Raw genomic sequence first — 24686 nt, forward strand, 5'->3', positions numbered from 1 at the left:
AGAAACCTAGACTGTGCAGCAGATGAATGGTCTTTGCCATGTGGCTGGCACATTGCTGGGCCGATGGCGCCTGTATTAGCCAATCTTCTAGATATGGGTACACATGAATGTGTTGTCTCCTGAGATGCGCTGCCACTGTCGCTAGGCATTTTGTGAACACCCGTGGAGCTGTTGTTACACCGAATGGTAGGACTTTGAACTGGTAGTGTTGTCCTTGAATTGTAAACCTGAGATACTTTCTGTGAGCAGGGTGTATTGGTATATGAAAGTATGCGTCTTTGAGGTCCACAGTTGCTAGGAAGTCTCCCTGCCGCAGCAGTGGTAAGACTTGTTGCAGAGTGAGCATGTGAAAATGCTCTGATAGAATGTAGTGGTTATGGGGCCTGAGGTCCAATATTGGTCTGAGAGACCAGTCTTTTTTGGGAATGAGGAAGTATAGTGAGTATACTCCTGTTCCTTGATGTTTGAATGGGACTGGTTCTATGGCCCCCTTTTGCAGCATGCTGATGACCTCTTGCTGCAATAATGTTATATGTTCCTTTGACATTGGACGGTGTACGGGTGGTATGTTGGGTGGTGTTGATGTTAGTTCTAGGTAATAGCCATGTTGGATAATTTGCCTGACCCATTTGTCTGTAGTGATATTTAGCCAGACTGGTAGGAGCTGTTGTACTCTTCCCCCGACTGGTGTTGTATGGTCTGGGGGTAGTGCCAAAAAGTCACTGTTTGGTATTAGTGGAGGATCTACTGGTATTGCCTCCACGACCTCTGCCTTTGTTATTATTTCCTCTGTATCCACCACGATTTGAGTTTTTGTTGTATGTGGATTGTGTATTAGTCTTGTATGTGGAGGATTGCTGCGATGTGTTACCTCGCGCTCCTCCTCTATAATTGGAGCGACAAAAGGAGCCTCTGTGTTGTTGGGACTGAAGAGCTCCCATGGACTTTGCAGTCTCCGTGTCCTTTTTCATTTTGTCCAGAATTGAGTCAACTGCTGGACCAAACAAAAAATCTGGGTTTATAGGCTGGTTAAGAATTGTAGCCTGGACTTCATTTTTAAATCCAGATATGCGCAGCCATGCGTGTCTCCTAAGCAGTACGCTTGTGTTGCTAGATCTGGCAGCTGTATCTGTCGCGTCTAGAGCACACTTAATGGAGGCATTGGTGATGAGCTTTCCCTCCTGTATAAGTTCATCTGCCTGCTCTTTGAAAGGCTCAGGTAAGTGTTGGAGAAGTTCTTCTAGACTGTCATAGTGCGCCCTGTCATATCTAGCCAGCAAAGTTTGAGTATTGGCTATTCTCCAGGAGTTTGCTGCTTGAGCAGCTACTCTCTTGCCTGATGCTTCTAAAATCTTGGACTCCTTATCAGGAGGAGGAGCCTCTCCAGTAGTTTGCGAATTAGCACGCTTACGTGCATTGGATACCACCAATGAGTCTAAAGGCAGTTGTCCCCTGATGTAAGTAGGGTCTACTAGTGCCGCCCTATACTTTTTCTCTATTCTAGGGTTAATGACACGTGCCCTAGCAGTGCCTTTAAATATGTCATTTGCGTGCTTTAGGACACCCTTTAACATGGGGAGTGTTTTGACACTTCTTTCTGATGTTGCCAGTGTATCAAATAGTAAATCTTCTTCTGCAGCATCTGAATGCATGTCTACCTTATGGTAGTTAGCTGCTCTATCTAGCAAAGAGTTAAAAGCCACTGTGTCTTCTGTGGGTGATGGTTTAGCTGGGTATACAGTAGGGTCTGTAATGGGCAGAGCCCCCTTCAGAGTCTGGCTCACACCCCCCCCCCCATGGGTGTGAATTGGGGTCTACATATGGGTTTTGTGGATATCCAAAACCCACATCTGCGTCCTGATCTTCATCTGGGTTGTAGTCAGGGCGTGCAGGTGAGTATGGGGCATATGGAGTAGTAGGCATAGCTGGAGAGATAGGTTGGAAAAAAATAGGAGAGGTTGCACAGTCTCTTCTTTTTAAGTGGAATTCTAGAAAAGTCTTCAGCTGGCACTGGTCTTTTCTTTTTGGTATACACAGTCACTTTCCCAGTATTTGGGTCAATATATAGCTTGGACTGATCTTCTGTGGAGGGGTCTGGATGGATGATCTCCTCTTCCACAGTCTTTAGCCTTGGCATCGTAGTTTTTGGTTTGACCTTCTTCGGTTCGATGCCTTTAATCGGTTCGACCGCTTTTGGTGCCTGGATTGGTTTTTGAAGTTTTCCGACAGGTTTTGTCGGTCCGACGTCTTTTACAGGTTTCACCACTTGTTTCGGACCGAGCGGTTTCGTCGGTTCGATAACTTCTTTAGGCTGTAGAGGTGTCCTCGGAGGTAAAGGTAAGAGAGAAACCTACTGGGAGACGGATATTAGATATAGCCGGGTAAATTTAAAAAAACAATAATAAAACAAAGAATATGATTAAGTAAAGATATGTCATTTCCTTCATAGAACACATCAAGTTCTAGGAGCCCGCAGAGTAATTCATCATACAGCCCATACGACTATCGAAAAAGTTGGGGGCTAGAAACACTGTTTTATGATATAAGGTAAGAAAAACCTACTAGTACATTAAAGAGATAAGGCCGTGACGTAATATGCCCATCCAGAGATCGAGTAAACATACGATGTGTATCTCTTTAAAATTAGATACCTGTACACCAATGAAAATATAACGGATACCTAAGAGGAGAGGGAACCACTATAATAGATAGAATGACCAAGAGGGAGGAACCCAATACACAGACCTCGTAAAAGGTAAGAAATAACCCGTTTATGAATCCAATAGAGTAGCAAGCTCTACAGGAATTAGAGGAGTGGATACTAATGGGTTTCTACTGAAATCCTCTACAGATTCAAGATACCAAACCACGACCCTCGTATGAGGTGACACCACAAATAATATCTGGCAAGAACAGCCTCACAGGACATCAAAGCTCATCAGCAATACTGATATGAACATCTAAGGTTGGTAGCTAAATAGAAATAGTATTATGTAAAGTCTTGATTAATGTCAATTCCTGCTGTAGAGTAATGGAAACCTATTAGTTTCCTCCGTAAGCTCCCTCAGACTCAAGACATCAAACCGTGAATTACACATGAGATCGGGGTGAGGCCACTGACAATACCTGGTGAGGTTAACCGTATATTACATCTGAGGATTATACTATAACCGACACTGACAATTATTGTTGCCTGTTAAATAATATTCTCAACCCTATAGAAGTCTGACTGATGTTAGCTCCTATGTGGCCAAGAACTAAAATGTAACGGAGGGTCTTAAGAACGAGGTCGGGATATTAAATCCATAATGTAATATATGATAAACTAACACAGAAGTGTAAATTTATATTCACTGACTGTACATATCGTTTTTTGAGTGTATGATGCCCGAGGCTACATAAAAGTTTGTTGCCAGTTAAAAAATGGTTATATCAAGTGACTGTATACTAAATGCTTATGTAATAAGCCAGATTCAGAGGTTGTAGTCAAGAAACCAGGAGTTGAATCTAATGTTGCTATGAATTGTCTTGCGCTGCTTGTTGAATAGAGATATAATCGTGTACTGATGGATATCTCTTTAATATACAGACGGATACCAGTTACAGGAATTTGATGACCCCGCTTAAATCTGTCCTGAGGAAGGTGTAACCATATCTACGGCATAAACACCGAAATGTGTCGACGCACTGTGCATTAGAAAATCCAAGTAAAGCCTAGAGGGTACCAGCTATATGTTACATCAGGAACTTTGGTGCCCACACATTAATTATTTAAAGGCTTTTTGGATCCAATCAATTTGTAGAAACATCATTCGAGCTATGTGTTTACAAGGGGTTTTGTTCGTTTTCCACTATTAGTAATGAATTTTGTTGTGAAATGTATCTATTAGACTATGGTGCTTTTTTACTTGTTGCATTTACAAAGTTTTTATGTATTTTATTTAAATGTATGAGATGTCATTACATTGTATGCTTTCAGAATACTTGTTTTTTTCTGAAATTTTAACAAAGAATGATCAGACTGTATTTTAATAAAAGAATGTAAACGTCACATTTTAGTTTTTGGCCTGATTCCAAAGATGACATGCATGGATGAGATGTGTATTAAGTGATAGTACCATATAAACTGTTGTTCATAAGTCAGTCCAGGGTTATTCCTTAGACGTACGAGGTGTCCTCGGAGCCTGCGGCTTTGGCTCGATGCCCTTCTTCGGATCGATGGGCTTCGGCTCGACCGCCTTTGTTTGGTGTACCTTGGGTTTCGCTTTCGGTTCGACGACCGCCTTGGGCGTAAGCCTGGTTGGCGGCACCGACAGGCTTCTTTCCTTTTTCGACAGTCGAACTCGATTTGGTCGATTCGACGGCCCTTGGCTTTGAAGGTTTATACGGAATGGTCACCTTGGGCTCGGCGCCCTTTTGTTTTATCACCTTCGGTTCGACGACGTTCGGTCCGAAGACTGTCGCGTCGATGAGTTTCGGTTTCGATTTAACCGGCCTTGGATTACGTGTTTCAGAAGGCTCTTTTTGTATGTTCTTAGCCGGGCGGTATGGCGGGGCTATAGAACCAGTATTTTGATCTTGGCTAAGGCCTGCTGGCGATGCCTCGACCTGAGTCTCTGATATTGGTGTAGTGTCTGTATGGGGCGGTGTACTCACTCCTCGTTGTCATCGGAGTCGTCTTCGACAGCTACGATGTCTTGATCGTATTCTTCGACATCGACGATTTGTTCTTCCTCGTCGATATAATATTTGTCGTGCTCGGAGTATTGATCTCCCTCTCGATCCGAGTCTTCGGCGTTAACTAGTTCTTCTTCATCGTCGAAGATATTCTCGGGCTCCGGTGCCGACCTCTGCATTTCTTGCCTTGCCGCACGCCGGTTCCGGATCGTCTTTTTGGACCGGAACTGGGCACAAGCTAGGCAATTATCTTCATGATGATCTGGAGATAAACATTTGTTGCACACGGGATGCTTATCTGTGTGCGTGAACTTTGAGTTGCACTGCGGGCAGTATTTGAATGGGCTTCGTTCCATCGACCGTCGGTCCACGTGGCGTCGAGAAGGCCTAACGGCCCAATTCGACGACCGGAGTGCAAGCAAATGGTGAAGAAAGCTTATCGGTATCGAGCGAAACAATACCGACGAATCCGAAGGCCTTTTGGCCTTTTTGAAAAGTTTCTTTCGATTCCGAACTTGGAGTTATGGAAAGTACATCCGAACCCAAAGGCGGAAAAAAACAATGTGAGGATGGAGAGGATGCCAATGTGCACTGGAGTCCAAGGGAGGAGCCACCTATCTCGTGATACTTCGAAGACTCTTCCAGGACAACAATGTGCAATCATCCGGACACAACACTAGGCGGCGATCTATGCACATATATGAATTCAGCAGCCCACATGCCTCGAACAGGACTGCCTCGGCTATCAGGATGGCTGCCACTAGGCAGATGTGGACTGAGAGACTGATGGGTGACGATGCTGACCTGCTCCTGTTGTCTAAAGGGTAGGCGTTTTGTCATCCCTTTGTTATATAGTGTTTACCTTCTAAATGATCCTCTAGCTTGCACGTCCTCCAAGGCTCTTGTTGCATTGTCCTTTCTCATTTGTTGTAGAATTAATCTACTGCAGACCAAAGTAAGTGTTTATAACTGTAGTCTATTTGAATCAAGAACGTCTAAGCCAGGCGTGCCCTCTCAAGAATGTCCCCATGCGCAATTGTCTGCTTACCTTGTCCGCAGAATAGTCTTTCCCTCTAGGATAATCAAATTGACTTTTTCCTATACTCCTCAGGCAGATGCTGTTTGAGTTCTATTTCCACCCACTGCTAATCGTCAAATATGCTGAGCAGGCTAAGAGTTACTATTTGGCACCGTGTTGCTGCTTTTCTTTCCATGTTACTTCCCAACTGCTTAACACACTCTTGATGTCTTTCTGAAAGTGGTTCAGCAAACAGTGGGCACTTGCCTTTACGTGAGCAGTGGTGTCCATTAAGAAATCTGCCAGGACATTAGTTCTGATGTACAGTGGGTCTTAAGGGAGAGGGGGGGGATTTGTACTTCTTGTCCCTTGGAGTCTCTGCTTTGGAGGATGTCTGCTCTGCAAAGGCCTCTTAACTTTATTGTAGTTTGTTTGGCAAAATTGGTAAGAACAGACTTCTCTTCTGTGTGGGCTTATGTGTTTTTACAAGGAAGCAAGATTCCATGTGGTCTTCCTGTACTTGCACAACACAGCTGTCTGCCACACTTTCAACTAATGCATGGTATAGCAAGATCTCATCCATTGGGGATGGTCTATTCTAGACCAACACTCACCAGGTCTGAGATTGGCTTTTGCATATCGTCTGACAGCTAACATTTTCATCGCTTTCTATAAAGTCTGCACATATAGGCCTAAAAAGCATTTGCTTTTTGGACAGCCAACTTGCTTGGGACAAAAACTTTGGCGCCACAGTTGGTCGAAGGACCAGTAAACTCCAGTCTGGACTTTTTAGACACCAGGGAGTAATCCAATTTCTAGACAGAATGCGGTCTCCGGAAACAACGCTGAGACTCTGAATGGTCCCAAGTACAGCACTGCTTTCAAGATGGAGAAAGTGACTTCTCCCTCTGCTTTTTGTGCGAATATATCTTATGACAATACTTCCTGGAACATGATTTACCTTTAGTAGAGGGCATCATCTGCTTGCGAGTCTCTCTGAGGCCTTAGCCAAAAAAAAAAAAAATTGGCCTGTTACTCCATAATGGCATTTGGATACATACCGCCATAAGGACAACATATTGCTGCGTTATGTCCCACCCCAGACATCTCATAGTCGTCGGGTGGGGGGAGGGCGTTCTGAAAGGGACATCTTGTGGCACAATCTGCAAGGCTTGAAGCACTTTGTAAAGACATCTGACTCAGTCACTGTCAAAAATGAAGGAATTTGTTGATTAGACAGAGCTCTGGATCGCACAAATGAAGTACGGAAAAACAGAACAGATGACAGAGTGCTGGTTTGAACCAAATATACTAAGCTGATGCCATAACCGAAGAAAGAGTCGCCGCTGGAGCTGCATGGCACCAACTGGCAGCACTGAAGGGCCACTGATTAGGAAAAAAGTTTTTCAGACCAATATGAAGCCTGAAAGTAAGCATGAGGTGAGGAATCTGCAGGAAGATGTATCCATAAGAACAGACGAACAGTGATGGTTTCAATATTTTTGAACAACTTACCGTTAGGAGGTGAAGCATAGCCAACTAATTAAACCAAGCTTTTCCAACTGTTTGTAGATTATAAACTACTTCAAATGCTAGTGGATTTGGTTAGTTAGCAACTGGTTATTTGCAAGGTTATGTAAACTGTAGCTAAACAGGGTAACTGGAAGATTGGTTGCGCTATATCAGTGTTTACAACAAGGGTGTCCAACATAAGTTCAGGTGAGCCAGATCCATTGAAGACTTAAAGGATACCCATCGTTTCAAGACATTCAGGATACCCAACGGCTATGTAAATAATTTCTATTTAAATGTATTGTATGCAACTATACCTTACGCGAGTCTCTTGAAAACAAAGGTCATGGACTGGGCCTCTCACACTTTAGTCTCAATACCACTGTAAAATTGAAAGTTTGCATAATTTCATCTGGGCATATTGGGGTGGGGGGTGAGGGAAATGGGTTTAACGTCATACTCATAATGATCTTTTATATGCAGCAAGGATATGTCAGTGTAACAAACAATAAACAAGTTGATTTTGCCCACAATCATTTGCTCTTCAGACAATTTCTGCCTAGCATCCCACAATAAGCAAAACAAATAACATAACATACCTCACTTTCATCGTTACTGTCATCCAGTGGGGAAAGCATGTAAGGAGGAAAACAAAGGATAAAAGAGTAAGCATCATCAAAAAAAATACACATCTTTCTGTACAAACAATTATTTGTTAAAGGGAAAAGATTCATTGCGATTCTTCAAACACACAAAATTGGACCAAGACAGCTCTTAGAATATTGTAGGAACTTATGCATACAAATTATTGGAAAACTAACCGAAGAAAAACGAGGGGCCAGTACAACAGACTTATTGTTGCTATCAGGCAAAGTAAAAATCATTTTACAAGCACAATGGAACAGACATCGATTAAGCCGATACGGCCCGCCTTAGAATTGAGATAATATTGGTTTGCCAATGCTGTGGGGAAAAACACTGTCTGGCCCCAGTATTATCACACATACAGTCGGTCCTAGTTATAAGCTACCACAGAAAATACCCAAAGAAAATTGGTTGGTCCAACCTCGTAGTATCTTGACTTGTGGGGGTTGCCAAGTTTGTTGGCTAGGTATCAACAGAAAAATCAGTTTGAGCTATAACACATCCAGTAATTATAGTCAGGCAATTAATTGTCAGCGTACATATATGGTGTATGTAATGCTCTGCGTTTGTGAGAATATGTATGTTGACAGCAATGTACCGCAGTTGCGCATATGCATTTTAGAACATAGGAGTACGTGCAGGAATAAGGACATGACATACCCCTTAGCTTCACGCACTTGCACTAACAGCAAGTTTGGAGACCCATTTACCTTTCATGGCATTGACGTGATCAAAAGAGACACCAGAGTTGGCGACAGATGCCTTAGTTTAAGACAGGCAGACGAACAATTGTTACTTACCTGTAAACAGGTGGTTCTCCAGTATTGGTGTCTTTCATAGATTCACATGCTTGAATATTCCCCGTCGTCAAAGTGGGAGTCCCACGGTAAATAAAATAGCAATAATGCTAAATATATATATATATATATATATATATATATATATATATATATATATATATATATATAAAAACATAATACATAATAAAAGAAGAGGAAATACAACTGAAAAAGCTCTAAAACGATTCCTACTTGTAACACATTAGTGTCATTATGTTAGTCCAAACTACAGCCAATCAGGCGCTAGCACCCTCTAGAACCTTCTCCTCAGAAGCTCAAGCCCTCAGATTTTCGTAGCACCAAAAAGACAAAGAGTGCATGAGGAGAAGAGAGCCTCTGAGGGGAGGAGGGTGGGTCGCATGTGAATCTATGAAAGACACCAATACTGGAGAACCACCTGTTTACAGGTAAGTAACAATTGTTCTTCTCCAGGGTGTCTTTCATAGATTCACATGCTTGAATAGAATAGAAAGCAGTAACCTCCAAGAGCAGGAGATTGCTAGGCACATATGGAAAAAGCAAGACAGTAATAATAATACAGTCATGTAAAACATCATAGCAATCACAGCAAAAAGAGCAAGGAGGGGGGGAACAGAGGCTCACCTTAATGGAAAAGATGGCGAAGCACTGCCTGTCCCACAGCGGTATCCGCTTCATTGATGGCATCCAAACAGTAATGCTTGGTGAAGGTGTGCCTGCTGGACCATGTCGCTGAACGGCAGATCTGATGAAGAGGCACACCAGCAAACAAGGCGGTGGATGAAGACATCGCCCTCGTAGAATGAGCCCTCACTGAAGACTGCAATGGTTTGCCAGCTTGTAAATGGCAGAAGGTAATGGCTGAAGAAAGCCAACGGGCAATTGTTGGTTTGGAAACTGGATGCCCCTTACGCAGTCGTCCGTAAGCAATGAACAGTTGATCGGACTTGCGGAAGGAGGCAGTTCTGGCAATGTAGAAATTAAGGCATCGTTTGATGTCCAAAGAATGTAAGCGCTGTTCCGCCGGAGAGCTTGGGTCCGGAAATAAAGTTCGTAGGAACACAGGCTCATTCAGGTGAAAATCGGTAGGCACTTTAGGTAGGAAAGAGGGGTTGGTGAGAAGCGCCACTCCGTTAGGTTTGAACTGTAGATAAGGCGGCTTGACAGTGAAAGCGTGAAGGTCGCTCACGCGACGAGAGGAAGACAAAGCTAAAAGCAGCGCAACTTTCCAGGTGAGGAATTTGATATCCGCCTTATGGATAGGCTCAAATGGTGACTTCATAAGTTGAGATAGGACAACATTGAGGTGCCAAGATGGAGGAGGGCGCCGAACAGGTGGGAACTTGCGGAAGAGCCCTTTGAAGAATTGCCTTATGATTCTGGATGAACAGAGGGAAGAAGAGCCATCGTGTCGAAAACTAGAGATTTCAGCTAGGAAAACTCTCAGGGTAGCATGTGAAAGTCCTGAGCGAGACTTAAGAAGAACGGAAGAAGCTGCTCCGGAGTGGAATGGATGGGATGGACATTCACTGCCACGCACCAATGACAAAATCTCTTCCACTTGAGTTTGTAAGTTTTGATGATAGACGGAGCCCAAGCCTGAGCAAGGATGTCTCTGCACTCCTGAGATATGTTCAAGTTTGCGAATTCAACGTGCTCAGGTTCCATGCCGACAACTGTAGCGTGGAGGGGTCCGGATGGCACACTTGTCCCCTGTCCATCGTTAGGAGGTCTGGACGGGGTCGCAGAGGGATGGGCTCGCACTGGGACAGCAGAAGCAATTCCGAAAACCATGCCTGTCTGGGCCAACGAGGTGCGAACAATATGATGTGGCAGGGCTGTCTCCGCATCTTCCACAGCACGCGCGGTACTAGCGGAATCGGCGGAAAAGCGTAAGCGAACAGATCGCACCAATCGATCAAAAGGGCATTCCCGCACAACCCGGGGTGGGGATGCCAACTTGCGTAAGACGGGCCTTTCCGATTCTCTGGTGTTGCAAAGAGGTCTAGAGCTGGGCGACCCCATCGGTGGAACACAAGATCCAGAGTCGGCTGGTGCAGTTCCCATTCGTGCGTTAAGGAAGTGGACTTGCTCAGAGAGTCCGCCAGGATGTTGGACACGCCCGGCAGATGGACAGCTGTCAAGGTGATCTGATGTTGGGAGAGCCCAATCCCAGATCGACTGGGCAAGCGAGACAGATGTGGAGACTTGGTTCCTCCCGGTTTGTTCACGTAGTGCATGCTGGTGGTGTTGTCCGTTTGGATAAGCACTGACTCCCCGTGAACTACAGGTAGGAATGATTTGAGCGCAAGGAAGATCGCCATCAACTCTAGCCTGTTGATATGCCACTTGCGTTGGGGCGGAGTCCACTTGCCTTTGATGGATAGGCCTTGGAGATGAGTGCCCCAACCCTCCAGAGAGGCGTCCGTTGTGAGCGTGAGATCTGGTGCGTGAACGAGGAACGACGTTCCCGTCTCCAAATTGGTTGGCTGCGCGCACCAAAGCCAGCTTTTTCTCATGCGGGCCGTGACCGCAACTAGGTCGTTGAAAGACCCGGAGACTTGACGCCACTGTAAGTCCAGTTCCTCCTGAATGGGACGGGTTCGCATTCTGCAATTTGGGATCAGTGCGATACAAGATGATGCCATTCCCAAAAATGACTTTAACGTCCGAACAGAAATGGACTGCCTTCTTCGAATAAGGGAGACCAGACAAAGGATCTTGTCGCCGCTCCTGCGAGACGAACGCTTTTGAAAGTTTCGTGTCTAGGATTGCTCCCAAGAAGTTTCTCGTTTGTAGAGGCGCAAACTGTGACTTTGACGTTGATGATCAACCCCAGGGATTGAAACACCTGCTGGCAAAGACGAGTGTCCTGACATAGATGATGGTGGGATTGAGACTGGGGGAGGCAATCGTCCAAATATGGAAAGATTTGAACACCCTGGAGACGCAGGTGAGCCACCACGGGGGCCAGTACTTTCGTGAACACACGAGGAACTGATCGCAGCCCGAAGGGCAGGGCCTTGAACTGATAGTGCATTTGTCCCACTTTGAAACGCAGGTACTGTCGATGTTGTTGGATAATTGGGACATGAAAGTAAGCGTCTTGAAGGTCCATGGTGGTCATGAAATCCTCGCTGGATAGAAGACACAGGATTTCCAGTAATGTTAGCATGCGGAAAGATTGGCACTTTAGGAACTGGTTGAGAGCCCTCAAATCCAGAATGGGTCGCCAATCTCCGGTCTTCATGAGTATGTGGAAGAATAGAGAGTAAAACCCTTCTCCCCTCTGATGTTTCGGGACCACTTCGACTGCCCGTTTTTAAAACAAGAAGACGGACTTGATGGTAAAGCTCCTCGAGGTGTGGATGAGGTGGGCCAAAAGGTGGAGTACGAGGAGGAATCTCGACGAATTCTAAGGTATGACCCCGCCGTACAATGTCCAAAACCCAGCGGTCCGAGGTGATGGAGGACCACTGAGAATAAAACCGAGAGATTCGACCTCCAACACTTTGGGGATGGCAAAAGTCATTGCCGCTTAGGAGTGGAGCCATGATAGGAGGACTTTCCCCTATAGGGTCTGGAAGGCTGCTGACGAGTCTGCTGAGTGGATGTGTAACGCTGGTTGCCCTGATTGTAGGAGCGGTATTGTTGCCCTCTTCGAAAATTGGAAGAAGTGCCGCATCCGCGCGCACCTTCGAAAGGACTTCTTCCGGAATTGCAACGTGCCCAAAGACTTTGCCGTATCAGTGTCCTTCTTAATGGACTCCAGGGCGTCATCGATGTGAGAACCGAAGAGCCATTCACCATCATACGGCATATCCAGTATCTTGGATTGGACTTCCTGCCGGAAAGAGGTGGATTTTAACCAACCCTGGCGTCGGAGGGCAGCTGCACTTGCAAGCAGACGGAAACCTGTACTAGCAATATCGACTGCACAGTCGATCATTTCTTCCGAAGCTCTCTGCCCATCATGTAGAATCTGCTGAGCGTCCGCCTTGGAAGCTTCAGGTATAAGATCCATTAATGCAGATATGTCTGACCACATCTGCTGGTCATAGCGTCCCAAAATGGCCAAGGCATTGGCCGCACGGACAGAAGTAGAAGCCATGGTTGAAAACTTGCGGCCAATAGCGTCTAGGCGTCGACCCTCTCTATCTGGAGGTGCGGTGATTTGAGACGCTGGGTTCCGGGCTCGACGCTGTGCAGCTTGAGTGACTACTGAATTCGGCTTAGGGTGAGAAATCAAGCATGCCGGAGAACCAGTTGGGGCCTTGTATTTTTTCTCAAGGCGCGGTATTTGAGCAGGTAACGAGTTTGGAGCTTGCATGAGTTTAATTCCCTCCTTCCAAACAAAATCGATGATTGGAATCGTGTGGACCTGCTTATAAGGCTTATCCTTAAAATCATAGAGGAAACAGTACTCCTCACGTTGCGATCTAGGTAATTTGAAAAGCTGAGCCGCTTTGTCCATTAGTAGATGAAAACTGGCGATATCTAAAGGAGGTGATTCACCAGAGTTTCCTGGCTGAGGAGAGGGCGCTTGCGCTCTGTAATCGTCCCACTCTGCCATATCCTGGTCGCCCGCATCTTCGTCCGAATTGTCAGGGACCTCTCCGTCTTCACGTTCTGGGACCGCCTCATCATCTGCATCGTGCGGATAAACCGTAGTATGGATCCTGATTGACGTCTGAACCTGAGACGAAGTTGTAGGTGGCAACGTTGGCGGAAGAGACGGTGGTGGCAGTGCAACAGCAGCAGGAGATGGTACAGGAGTACTTTGTGGCGTTGCTGGGAAGCGACGGTTGTAATCATCCAGCATATGTTGGAGATTTGAGATTAATGTTAGTGGTATCGTAGCCATAGGCACTTGGACCAACTGCTCCTCAGGTTGAGACTCTTAGTCTCCGCCATCTTCGTCAGTGTCCGAGTCCTGACATTTTATAATCAAGTCAGAGGGGCTATGGGCTGCCCCAAACGTGTCACCTTCATTTTCAGAGTCACTCATGTTCGGAGTTAGTGGCGAACATTGGAGAAGGTGGTTGCGGCTCTGGAGCAGGGATCTGTTGGCACGGAGCCTTATTGCGACGATGGGAGGACTCAGCAGAGGATCCTGAAGTCTTCAAAGGCACCAAAGGCAATGAGGAAAATCAAACCGGTGCCACCGTCGACGGCGCTGTCGACAGAGCTGATTTGGCTGTCGACGAGGATGATTTTGAAGAACTCATCGTCGACGGAGTCGTTGACGGGGTCACCGTCGACGGGCGATCCATCGTAGACGGAGTCGTCAACGGTGCAGTCGTCGGCGGTGTAGTCGTCGACGGCACGGTCGTCGACGTTGCAGTCGTCGACGCAGGCAGAACCTCCGTAGACGGAGTCCTCATCGACGGGGCTTTGGTCGACGGAGTCTTGGTCGACGAGACCTTGGTCGACGGAGTCGTCGACGAAGATTTCTTAAGACTTTCGTCGACGAGGTGATGGGAATCGTCGACGGGACAGGCTTGTAAGGCAGAGAAACTCTCGTCGACGTGTATGCTGTCGACGAGACCGTCGACGACAAAGTAAAAGCTGACGCCGTCGTCAGCGTCGTCGTCGAGGATGCAGTCAGTGCGGTTCTCGTCGTCGGAACGCTCGTAGACGATCCCATCGACGACGGAACTCTAAGAGGCGTGGAAACACCCCAAGAGGCAGTAGAAGACGCCTGAGAGCCAGGTCTTGTGGGCGTAGTGGTAGTAGGAGTGGTAGGAGACACCACAGAAGCCAGAGGCAGGGCCAGTTTCTTCTTTTTGAGGAAAGGAGATGGAAAATCCTGTACACTACCACGCTTAGAGGCAGTAGAAGGAACAGATTGAAAACTTTCTGCATCTGACAGGGCAGAATCTTTGTCCTTTAGACGTTGAAGCCAAAGGAGAAGACGGCCTTCTCTGTCCTTAAGAGTCTTAGTAGAAAAAGTTCTACAGAACTTGCAGCTGCCAGCCTCATGATCTGGGTATAAACAATAAATACAATTCTGGTGGGGGTCCTTTTCAAAAAGGCGCAGCTTCCCACAAGAAGAGCAAGGTCTGAATAAAGACTTCTTACTTGACATGTTGAGAAAAGTCTGGAACTAGAAGTTTTGAGGTGAAGAACTGAGCAGAGCTCAGGGAGACTACCTTCACATGACGTGCGGTAGAAAATCTGAGGGCTTGAGCTTCTGAGGAGAAGGTTCTAGAGGGTGCTAGCGCCTGATTGGCTGTAATTTGGACTAACATAATGACACTAATGTGTAACAAGTAGTTTTTCTCTTTACCATGCATTCCTATGTAGGAATCGTTTTAGAGGTCTTTCAGTTGTATTTCCTCTTCTTTTATTATGTGTATATATATATATATATATATATATATATATATATATATTTATTTAGCATTATTGCTATTTTATTTACCGTGGGACTCCCACTTCGACGACGGGGAATATTCAAACATGTGAATCTATGAAAGACACCCCTAATACTGGAGAATGATAGATCTGTAAAACCAAGTGCAGTGGAGGTGGGTTTAAATTTGGACCAAGAATGCCATTGCTTTTTCGAATAATTGGGGACCAAAATTATGATTTTTAGTCTGTACATACTATAGATTTTGGTTTGTCGACTATATTGTGACCTTTGGATCGGTACATTTGGGATTTTGAATTAGCTGTAGAAAGATGTCATTTGAATGATGTCAATCTAGTTTACCATTTAATATGATGCAAGTCTGAGTGTTAATTTGTAACAATGTTCAAACATAGTGGCTGAATTTTGGAAAAAATAAAGAGTACGGTCCGCATTTTTATTAGTATACAATTTTATGGAGACAGATTATGGAATCATTTAAAATAATGTGACGAGTTACTATAAATATGTTCGTTCGTTGGTTCGATAACTTTATTTCGGCCACATTGGACCATAAAAGTACAGAATAAAATGCATACATTACAAAAGTAAGATAATAAATACATACTACATTTAAAATATACAGGTTTACAGGTAAAAACTACTACTCTGTAAAAAACCTAAAAGTGAATTAAAAATTAGTTGCATTATCGAACAAGGACATCATATTAAAACAGAATGGCGCCTATTAGTCAATGGCTGCATTTGTCAGTTTCCTACGTCTATGCCACATGCCATTCAAGAAACGCGAAACAGCAAAAATGATGGGCGGATGGGTATCATACTTAAGCACTCTGAGTGCTTGGGCACACTGACGAAAACCTAAGTTCCTGCAGATAGGTATCACACAGTATTTCGAACAGCCCGATATGCTGGGCAGAAAAAGAAATGTGAATTTCATTTTCCATGTGGGATTCACAAGCTCGGCAATCCATGCTCTTATTGCTATCCCATTTGCTGGTAAATACTCTAAGTGGAAGAGTACCCATTCTGAATTGCATATATAATTTTCTGGCTGATGAAGGGTATATCAGGTCTAAGAATTCTTCCTTTTTGTAGCCTGTTTTGACTTGGAGGAATTCAGTGGTGAGTCTTACCCCCTCAGAGCACGCATGAAGGGATGCTAAGTTACATTTCCTGTAGTGGGAGACCAAATCGGCTTTGGTTAGCTCCAGACAGGCTACATCAGGAGTTTCCCAAAGCTCCGGTAGGCCAATCCGTAAGCTAGTGGCCTTAATATGGGTCAACCACTGGATGTTCTTACTTTTCAGTGCATCCCAGATATCCCTAAATTCGTTTTGTAGCATACAAGTTCCGGCACAGACCATAATCTCTTCCAGTATGTTAAAGAGCGTAGTGTCATGACCTCCTCAATAGGGAGTAGCCCAAGGTCCAGGCGGAGGGGTCCATGAGGGGTGCTCACAGGAAGACCCGATATATTCCTCATGAATGCGTGTTCTGCCTTGACTAGGCTGGAGGATTTTGGGTGGCCTCATAGTTCGGCCCCATAGAATGCTGCCGATCTAGCCTGGGCGTTATATATTTCAATGACTGGAGCCGCCGGCTTGAACTCAGACTCTCTGTGCAATTTCTGGATTCCCCCCACCACTTTTGTTAACTTAAGTGCAGCTTTCGCCAGCTGCGAATCCCAGTCTAGGTGTTCACCCAAAGTGATACTCAGGTATTCAAATATCTTAACTCTCTCCAGTGGGGTTCCACCCAGAAGGGGATTCGGGCATGTCTGCCTCGGTGGGTTAAAAACCATAAACTTTGTTTTATCCAGATTTATCTCCAGACCCCAGGATACACAGAAGTCGGCAAATCCATCCAAGGTTTGTTCGATGCCCGTTGATGTCTTGGACAACAACAAAGTGTTGTCCGCGAACATCAGAGCGGGCACCCGTCCTGTAACTAACCTCGGGGCATCTATATCTTTCGCTCCAAGGAGATGATTAACTAGTCCATTGATGTACAAACAAAACAAAGTTGGGGCCAGAACACATCCCTGGCGCACCCCTTGGTTCACCAGGAAGAGAGCTGACAAGTCGTCAAGCTTCCCACACCTAACCTGCGCATAGATACCAATATGGAGCCTCATTAAAACGTTCAGAAGGTAGCGTGTGAGGCCAAGTTCAAGTAATACCCTCCACAGTTTATTCCTGGGTACCAGGTCAAATGCTGACCGCAGGTCAACGAAGATCATGTAGAGGCTGCCACCCTCTACAATCACCGTTTTCCAATATAAGACCTGGAGTCTAAATAGCTGGTCCACAGTTGATGTACCCAGCCTGAAACCAGCATGGAAAGGAGATAAAATCTCTTTTTGTTCCATCCAGCTCTGTATTCTGTCTAGAATAAATCAACCCATCAATTTTTGAGTAACATCTATCAGGCTGATAGGCCTGTAATTAGACGGTTTGAGAGGGCAGCCTTTTTTGTTAACAGGGACTATTGCGGCGCCACGCCAGGTGTCCGGAGGATTCATGCCATTTAATATGGCACTGTAAAGAACACATAAATAAGGGGCCCACATTTTCGGTTGGGACTGAAATAAATCCCCCGGTAACTTATCTAAACCGGACGCCTTGTTAGGAACTAGTTTGGAAATAGCACCTTCCACCTCCAGAAGAGTGATCTCCCAGGCCCCCTCCAGTCGATACTCGTGGAGGAGGCAGGGGAGAGGAACTGCGGGGCCATCGTCGATCGGAGAAGCATACAGGGCCTCAAAGTGTGCTTCCCAGGCAGACGTGGCTATATTGGGTACATTTGCCAAGTTGCCCACCCTACTCCCACAACTGACAATTGTCCAGAAGGATTTCAAATCCTTTGACTTTAGAGCAATTCTAAGGTCTTTCCAGTTGTCTGCCTTCATTTCTTTCTGAATGACCCGCTGATACAGGTGCCGGTGATGCTTGATCCTTATTTTATCATGTGATTTAACTGCTTGGATCAAATCCTTTTTGGCTTTCCTACAGTTGGCGTTGTACCAGGGGTGGGCCGAGACTGTTTTTATCTTAAAACTTCCTACGGGGTGGAATACCTCAGATAGATTCTGGAGGAGCCCCTGATGTATATTCAAAGGCTCATCCCCAGGCCGTAGATCTGGAAAATTGACCTCCACCTCGCCCATGTCACTTAAGTACGGCAAAGCCCTCTGGTATAAATCGGCAAGCTTATTAGGAGACCCTAATATCTGTGGCCATTTGACTCTCCGCCTGTTAGTTAATATGAGCGGAGGATCTATTAAATTGGAGTCAGAGTCTGGATTGGGCAGAGCCAAACTCCCTGGTTTCAGTGTTAGGACCAAGGTGTTATGGTCACTATCCTTCCTGGAATGAATCTGGAAATCCAGAACCAGCGCCCAAGTTCTGGATTCCACCATGATATAGTCAAGAACGGAGTTATGACCTTCTCTATTAAATGTCATTCGGCCATGTCTGTCTGAGTTTGTCCTCCCATTGCAGGCTCTAAGAGACGACAAAAGGGTAAGGGAGTTAATTTGAAGAACCAACGGGATCCAAGCTCTAACTGCCAGGATCTGCGGTTCAGGGATATACCAGTGCTAGTCCTCATCATCAGTGCCGTCTTCGGTTACATTAGTGAGTGGCTCGAATTTGCAATTTAAGTCACCACCAACTATTAAGGTGATGGCGGGGTCAAGGGTTAGAATAAACTGCCTGAGCTGGTCGATAACTCCAGAATCCTTCCCACTAGGCGTTGGTCGTGAGTAGATATTTATTAGGGCCGTTTGTCAACTGTCCGGAAGTGTGAGAAGAACGCACTGCAGATCTAACGAGTCGGTAGGGATCAGGACTGCCTGAGCCCCCAAATGGGTACCTACCCAGATGCTAAGTCCCCCGGAGGCAGTTTATTTTTAATCCCTGCCACATTCCAAGAGAGGATTCTAATACGTTCCTTTAGCTCCCCCACCCCAGTTTCTGATTGGACTAAGTTAGAGCAGTCCTCTGTGTTGTCCCCACTCCGGATTTGACCCATCTCCTCTGACTCTACTTCGTGTATCCCACCCACAACCACCAGGGAGGCTGGACACAACCACCAGGGAGGCTGGACAGCTAACATCCACATGAGTTATTAATTTTGGAGTTCTAATAGAATCCTTTAGCTCCCCCAGCCCAGTTTCAAATTGCGCTGGGTTGGAACGGTCACCCCGGGCAAACAGATCCTCAGCATTATTCTCACTCAAGGTTTGGCCCATCTCCTCTAACGCTCCTTCGCTTGTCCCACCCACATCCACCAATGAAACTGGACTTCTGGCATCCACCAAAGTTGTTGATTGAGGAGTTCCAGGCACTACACCTGCCCTGTGGATTTCACTAATTCCCCCCCTGCCCGCACGCATTAGGGCCTTAGTGGCTATCTGGCCCCCCTTAAGACCAGCTACCTTGGTAGGACGCACGGAACTCTCAAGGCCAACGCGTACGGCAAGTATGCCCTGCACGTCAGCCGGGGTAGGTTGAGATAAGCGGGGGGTTGGTTGTCAGTCTAACTGATCCAAGACACTAAATCTATTACTCAGGGGAAGCACATCACTTCTGGGGGTTTTGATATTATTTCCTATCCGGGCACCTTGTGGGACCTAAACCCTGGAACCATAAAGTATACAGCCTCCCCAGGATGGTAACCCTCTAGAACCACTGGAGGTAGGGTAAAAATAAGTCAAAGGGAGAGATTATTTTACGTAGCAGGACTGGCCGAGACCAAGTTACATATATAATCCACCACTCGACTGTTCCTGAAGTTGATGACTACACAGTCTCTCCTTATACTTTTCGCCCTTGTCCCTACCCAATCCACGCGACGAGTAAAGAATTTTACTAGATGCGTGCGAGGGTAGTGGCCTGTTGGAATTCAACCAATGGATACACTTATTCTTAAGGTCTCCATAATCCTCCATTTTCCCCCGGTCCAAGGATGGAACCCCAGCAAGGACTATTACATTCAGGACAGACTCAGGGGGAAGATCAAGGCATTTTTGTACAGTAGCTGGAGGGTCGCAGGTATTACTCCTGGTTGATAAAACGTGGAAATTAAATAACCCTCTATCCCCCTCATTCACATTGGATCTATTCCCTTCTCGAATGTTATCTACAGTGTTCTCCTTAGACTGAGCCAAGTGTCCCCCACCCGGCACACTTTGGAAAATCGGGCCGGCTATGTTGTTTATTGGGGATAGCACCGGACGGTGGCAGGGTGCGTTGTCACGCCCTTGAGGCCTCACTATTGTAACATTAGCATCGATTGCTCGAGGGACAACCCCCTCCCCACAGCAACAGGATAGTGTTGTTCTAGGCGTAAGAGTCTATTTTCGATAGATTAAATGCTATCAAAGAGGAAGACGTCAAGGCATGGTTGCAGGTCTTTTTCATACGTGGCTCCACGGCTATGGAATAAGCTACCCACCCGTCTTCTGTCTTTATCCAATCACCTAGAATTTAGGAGAGGATTGAAAGCGTGGCTTTTTCCTAAATAAGGGCCACCGTCTGTTCCTCACTCTGGTAGATCATTGCCTTTTCTCTGCAGAGCGCCTTGAGACCTCCTTGGTGATAAGTGCGCTATATAAGAGAATTTGACATTTGACATTTGACAAGACAAGACTTGGTAAAGATGTTTTCCATTTTAACCCAGAACTCTGCCCCACGGATCCTGGAGAACACAACTTCGGTGACTGATAGAGTCATAGGCATTTGTTCAGATCCCTGGTCGGTGACTGGACTGCCAATGGTTGGTGACATTTGTCCGTCCCCTATGATGTTACATTTCTGGATTTTGGCTTTCCTCTTGTTTATGGGGGCACCTCCGCGCTTCCTTTTAGCAGCTAGAGTAGGAGCTTCCACAAACGTCTTTAAGCTAGTAGCAGAGCGAGTTTGCAATTTCAGGGAAGACGGTCCCAAAGAGTCTTGGTTTTGGGTGGAGGCAGACTGGGCAATAGGTATACCATCCGTGCTAGCTGGTGAATCCGGGGGTCTAATTTCTATTTGAGCCTGATGAGAGCCCTCATTCCCAGTCCCCAGGGGAGTAATGTCAGGAGGACCATGCTGGGTAGGCGATGATACATGTGCCAAACGGCCCAGAGATGAGCGTTTGTCAAAAATGGGGTCCAAAGAGAGCCTATTTGGTGTGCCAGCATGGAAGATGCCCATGTAAGAAATTGATCCAGGGTTCCTACAAACGACCCCCTTGGCATCGACTTTATCCCTTTTCCCACTTTGGAGGACGCCATTACAAAAGTTTGATTACAGCAATAGTTCCTCAGAGCAAATGTAGTATGCTTAGTAATGGGGTTTTCAATCAACAGGGGCGATCAGGCTATCTTTGCACTGACCTTGGCTTGTCCTTGGGTTACAGGCAAAAGAGGAAGGCCCCCTCCCGGGCTCAAACGGGCTCAAACGGGCTCAAACGGGCTCAAACGGGCTCGCCCTTGGCTGGGGCTTCGCGCAGAGCGTCCTAAAATGCTTCCAGTTAGAGTGGGAGGGGAGGTCTCCTGACGGCCCCCGCAGCTCTCTGGGTCTTCGAGTCCAGAGTCAAGGCAAGTGGCAAGAAGTAATGTAATAACCTGTCATGTGCTTTAAGAATGGTAATGACTTCTGTAAAGTGATCTTTCGTCCAGGTTTCAAGTCTGAATTGAGCACACTGTGTACCCAGGTGGTGGCTGGTATAGTGATATTTAGTCTTGATTCCTCATTTGTTTGTTCAGTTTATCCAAACATTCATCTGATACTGATTGTTTAAAATTTGGAATAAACTGCTTGAGGCGAAGCCTTTTAGGCATTCACTAAGATGCTGTTTATTTGGGCAGTGGTTGGAAATGTTTTTTTTATTTAGCGGACATTACGCTCGTTGTTCCAAAGGAACTAATATTTATACCATCTCCATTTGCTAAAATTGCACGCTCTCTGGCCCTGCATCTGATATAGATCTTGTCTCGATAGATGTGACGATATGTGATATATAAATGCATGTGTTTACTAAACATGTTCCAAGATGGCGTGTACCAGGACCTTTGTTTTTATTGTGGTTTTTGTCATGCATAAAGCTATTTTTTCCTTCGAACTTCCTAATGAACTTGGATGACATAAAATACTTAATTGGTTTGAGTGTTTATGTATGTTATTTTATGTGACAGTTTATCACAGTTTATATTAAAGGCGTAAATGCAGTTGTATAAATGACTGTTTAGTATGCACTTATGGAAACAGCTTCTAAGATGGTAGCCGCATTGAGGAATAGTCTCACACTAAGTTACGGTCTAGTTGCAGATGTGTTGTGATGGGTTAACTGACATTTATGGTGCCACTACTTAGCCAACAGAACCTGGTTTGTCAGTACCTCATTAGAGCCAAACACGGATAGGTGCTTGGGGAATGAATTTTGATTTGTGAACTGAGATTATACTGTATTGCTTGTGTCTCTCTTGCTACAAGGAAAGCAAATTAAGAGCAGGGTATATGTCATAAAATATAGGTACACTTACTGATGTTTGGATTGTGTGTCTTTCTAGCTATGAACCAAGTACATGAAGTAAAGAGAATGGTACGTGTCATCAATTATGGGAAACTTACTGATGTTTGGATTTGCGTGTCAGCAAAATATGAAGAGTATGGTGACTATCCTAGAGCTATTTTGGTCAGATTCAATAATTTTTTGGCTAGAGAAGCTGTTTTTGATCTGGCCAGACCAGACAAAAAGCGCACTGCCAAAGGATGTCTTTTTTTGTAAGACCTGATTTTTGCCAGGCAACCGTAGCGAAACGCTGGCATTTTAGACAGCGGATTGCTGGATTCCAGGAAAAAGGCGCTACAGTTTACTTGCAAAACCCGGCCAACCTTAAGGTTATTGTTAAAGGTCAAACAAGATTTTTTCTCTCTGAGATTTCTGCCAAGGAATACCTAGCCTCATTATGAGTAATCATGAAATTGTTTAAGTCTGTGAAGCTAACAGTTTATACTGTTTCTTTTCTTTTCTGTGCTAATTAGGTCCTAATGCTTCACATATAAAATCGTTAGATGGCTAGGTTGAAAATTATTGTAGGTTTCCTTCGCTGTACCGTGAGGGGAGGGGGGGGGGGGGGGGGTAGGCACTCGGTGTTCCCAGGGACTGTCTGTCCCTGTGCCTCATAAGGTGGGTTGGGGAGGTCTGAGGGAAGGGTGTCTGGGTGGTGGGGGTTTGTGGGGAGGTCTTTGGGGGGGGTGGTGGTGGTGGGTTAAATCAGCAACAGTCGGGATTGAGCAAGGCTTGGAAATGGCCGAATCTAATCAATACATGAACTGGATTTCGATTTTCTTCACTACAGGTAACGATTACTATGCGGAGAAGTGTGGCTCACTGGTTAGAGGAGGCAGACCTGGATGCAGAGGTCAGCCCGGGACCAGGGTTCAATTCCCGGCTCGGCGGGGTCTTGAGTCCTAAAATGTCCATGGCCTCGACAATTCTCGCTCTGGTGCCTACTCGATTCACGGGTTCACACTCTGCGACTCTGGGCAATAGCTTGCTTAATCTCCACAACGGCCGCTCGCGGCGGGATGCCTGGCTTTCACCTTGCGGATACCCTGCCGGGGTTATCTCACAGGGGAATACCAGGACGGGTTCCCTAAGCAAGAGCTTAGAAACCGCTTGGTGATTTGCGCTATATAAATTCCTGTACATTTACATTTACAATAAGGAAAGGAGATCTACTATGATACTTTATGTCAGATATAATAAGAAAGCATGTCTTGAAACAAAAATTGTCTGGATGTCTTTTATTGATGTTTCTCTTCTTTTTTTCAATGGATAGGAAGATTAAGGTGTGTACATTGAACATCAATGGTCTCAATGACTTTAAAAAAAAAAGGGATTCTGGCTAAAATTATATATTTGTTGCAGATAGATATTCTCTGCTTACAAGAAACGCATGTTGCTTGGGAAAAAAGGGGGCTCTTAAAAAATGTAGGATTAGACTTGCTAATTTGTTCCAGACAGACGGGGATTAAGAGAGGGGTCGCTATTTTTATGCGACGAAATTTAGGCTCTTGTCTTAAAACTTCAGCTGATAAATGGGGGAGGTGGGCTTCAGCAGAACTTTTATTATTTCAAAAGAAAGTTATGATTTACACAGTATATGGTCCTAATGTGGACGATTCGGAGTGGTTAATTTTTTTTAATTTGGAGCTCGCTTCGTGCACTCTCCCCATTATTTTTTGTGGAGATTTAAATATTCACATTGAAGCCATTTTTTATTTCAGACAAGGTGATAGATATATGGGACTTAAACCCTGGATTTTTAAAGCTTTGAGAAATTTAGTGCTAGACAACGGTCTTATTGATGCTTGGCATATTCTTCACTCTAAAGATCCTGGCTATACTTTCTTTTCTGCCCCGCACCGGAAACACGTTCGCCTTGATTATTTTTTTATTTCTCAGTTTTTCATTGACAAAGTAGAGATCGAAACTCTTCCCAAATTATTATCAGACCATAATCCACTGCTAATAAACGTTAATCTGTCATTGGTCAGGGAAGGCCCCAAAATGACTTGGTCATTTCAGAGGAACTTACTACTTGAAGAGGATTATGTACAGTTTATGACCAAAATCATTCAGGAGT

At 45.3% G+C, this 24686-nt stretch overlaps 1 protein-coding gene across 3 annotated transcripts in view; it reads right to left on the minus strand.

The window, feature by feature from the left end:
* SETD2 (SET domain containing 2, histone lysine methyltransferase) overlaps positions 1-24686 on the minus strand; it is a 1168808-nt gene that overhangs the window by 1013702 nt on the left and 130420 nt on the right. For 2 of the 3 annotated variants that reach the window (XM_078662450.1, XM_078662449.1), the window contains exon 2: positions 7807-7842. In XM_078662450.1, the coding sequence (XP_078518576.1) occupies positions 7807-7842 (36 nt within the window). The remainder of the gene's footprint in view (positions 1-7806; positions 7843-24686) is intronic. The other variant, XM_078662451.1, reaches the window with a different exon arrangement.

This window comes from Lissotriton helveticus, chromosome 10 (genome assembly GCF_964261635.1).
Source record: "Lissotriton helveticus chromosome 10, aLisHel1.1, whole genome shotgun sequence".
Taxonomy (NCBI): Eukaryota; Metazoa; Chordata; class Amphibia; order Caudata; family Salamandridae; genus Lissotriton; species Lissotriton helveticus.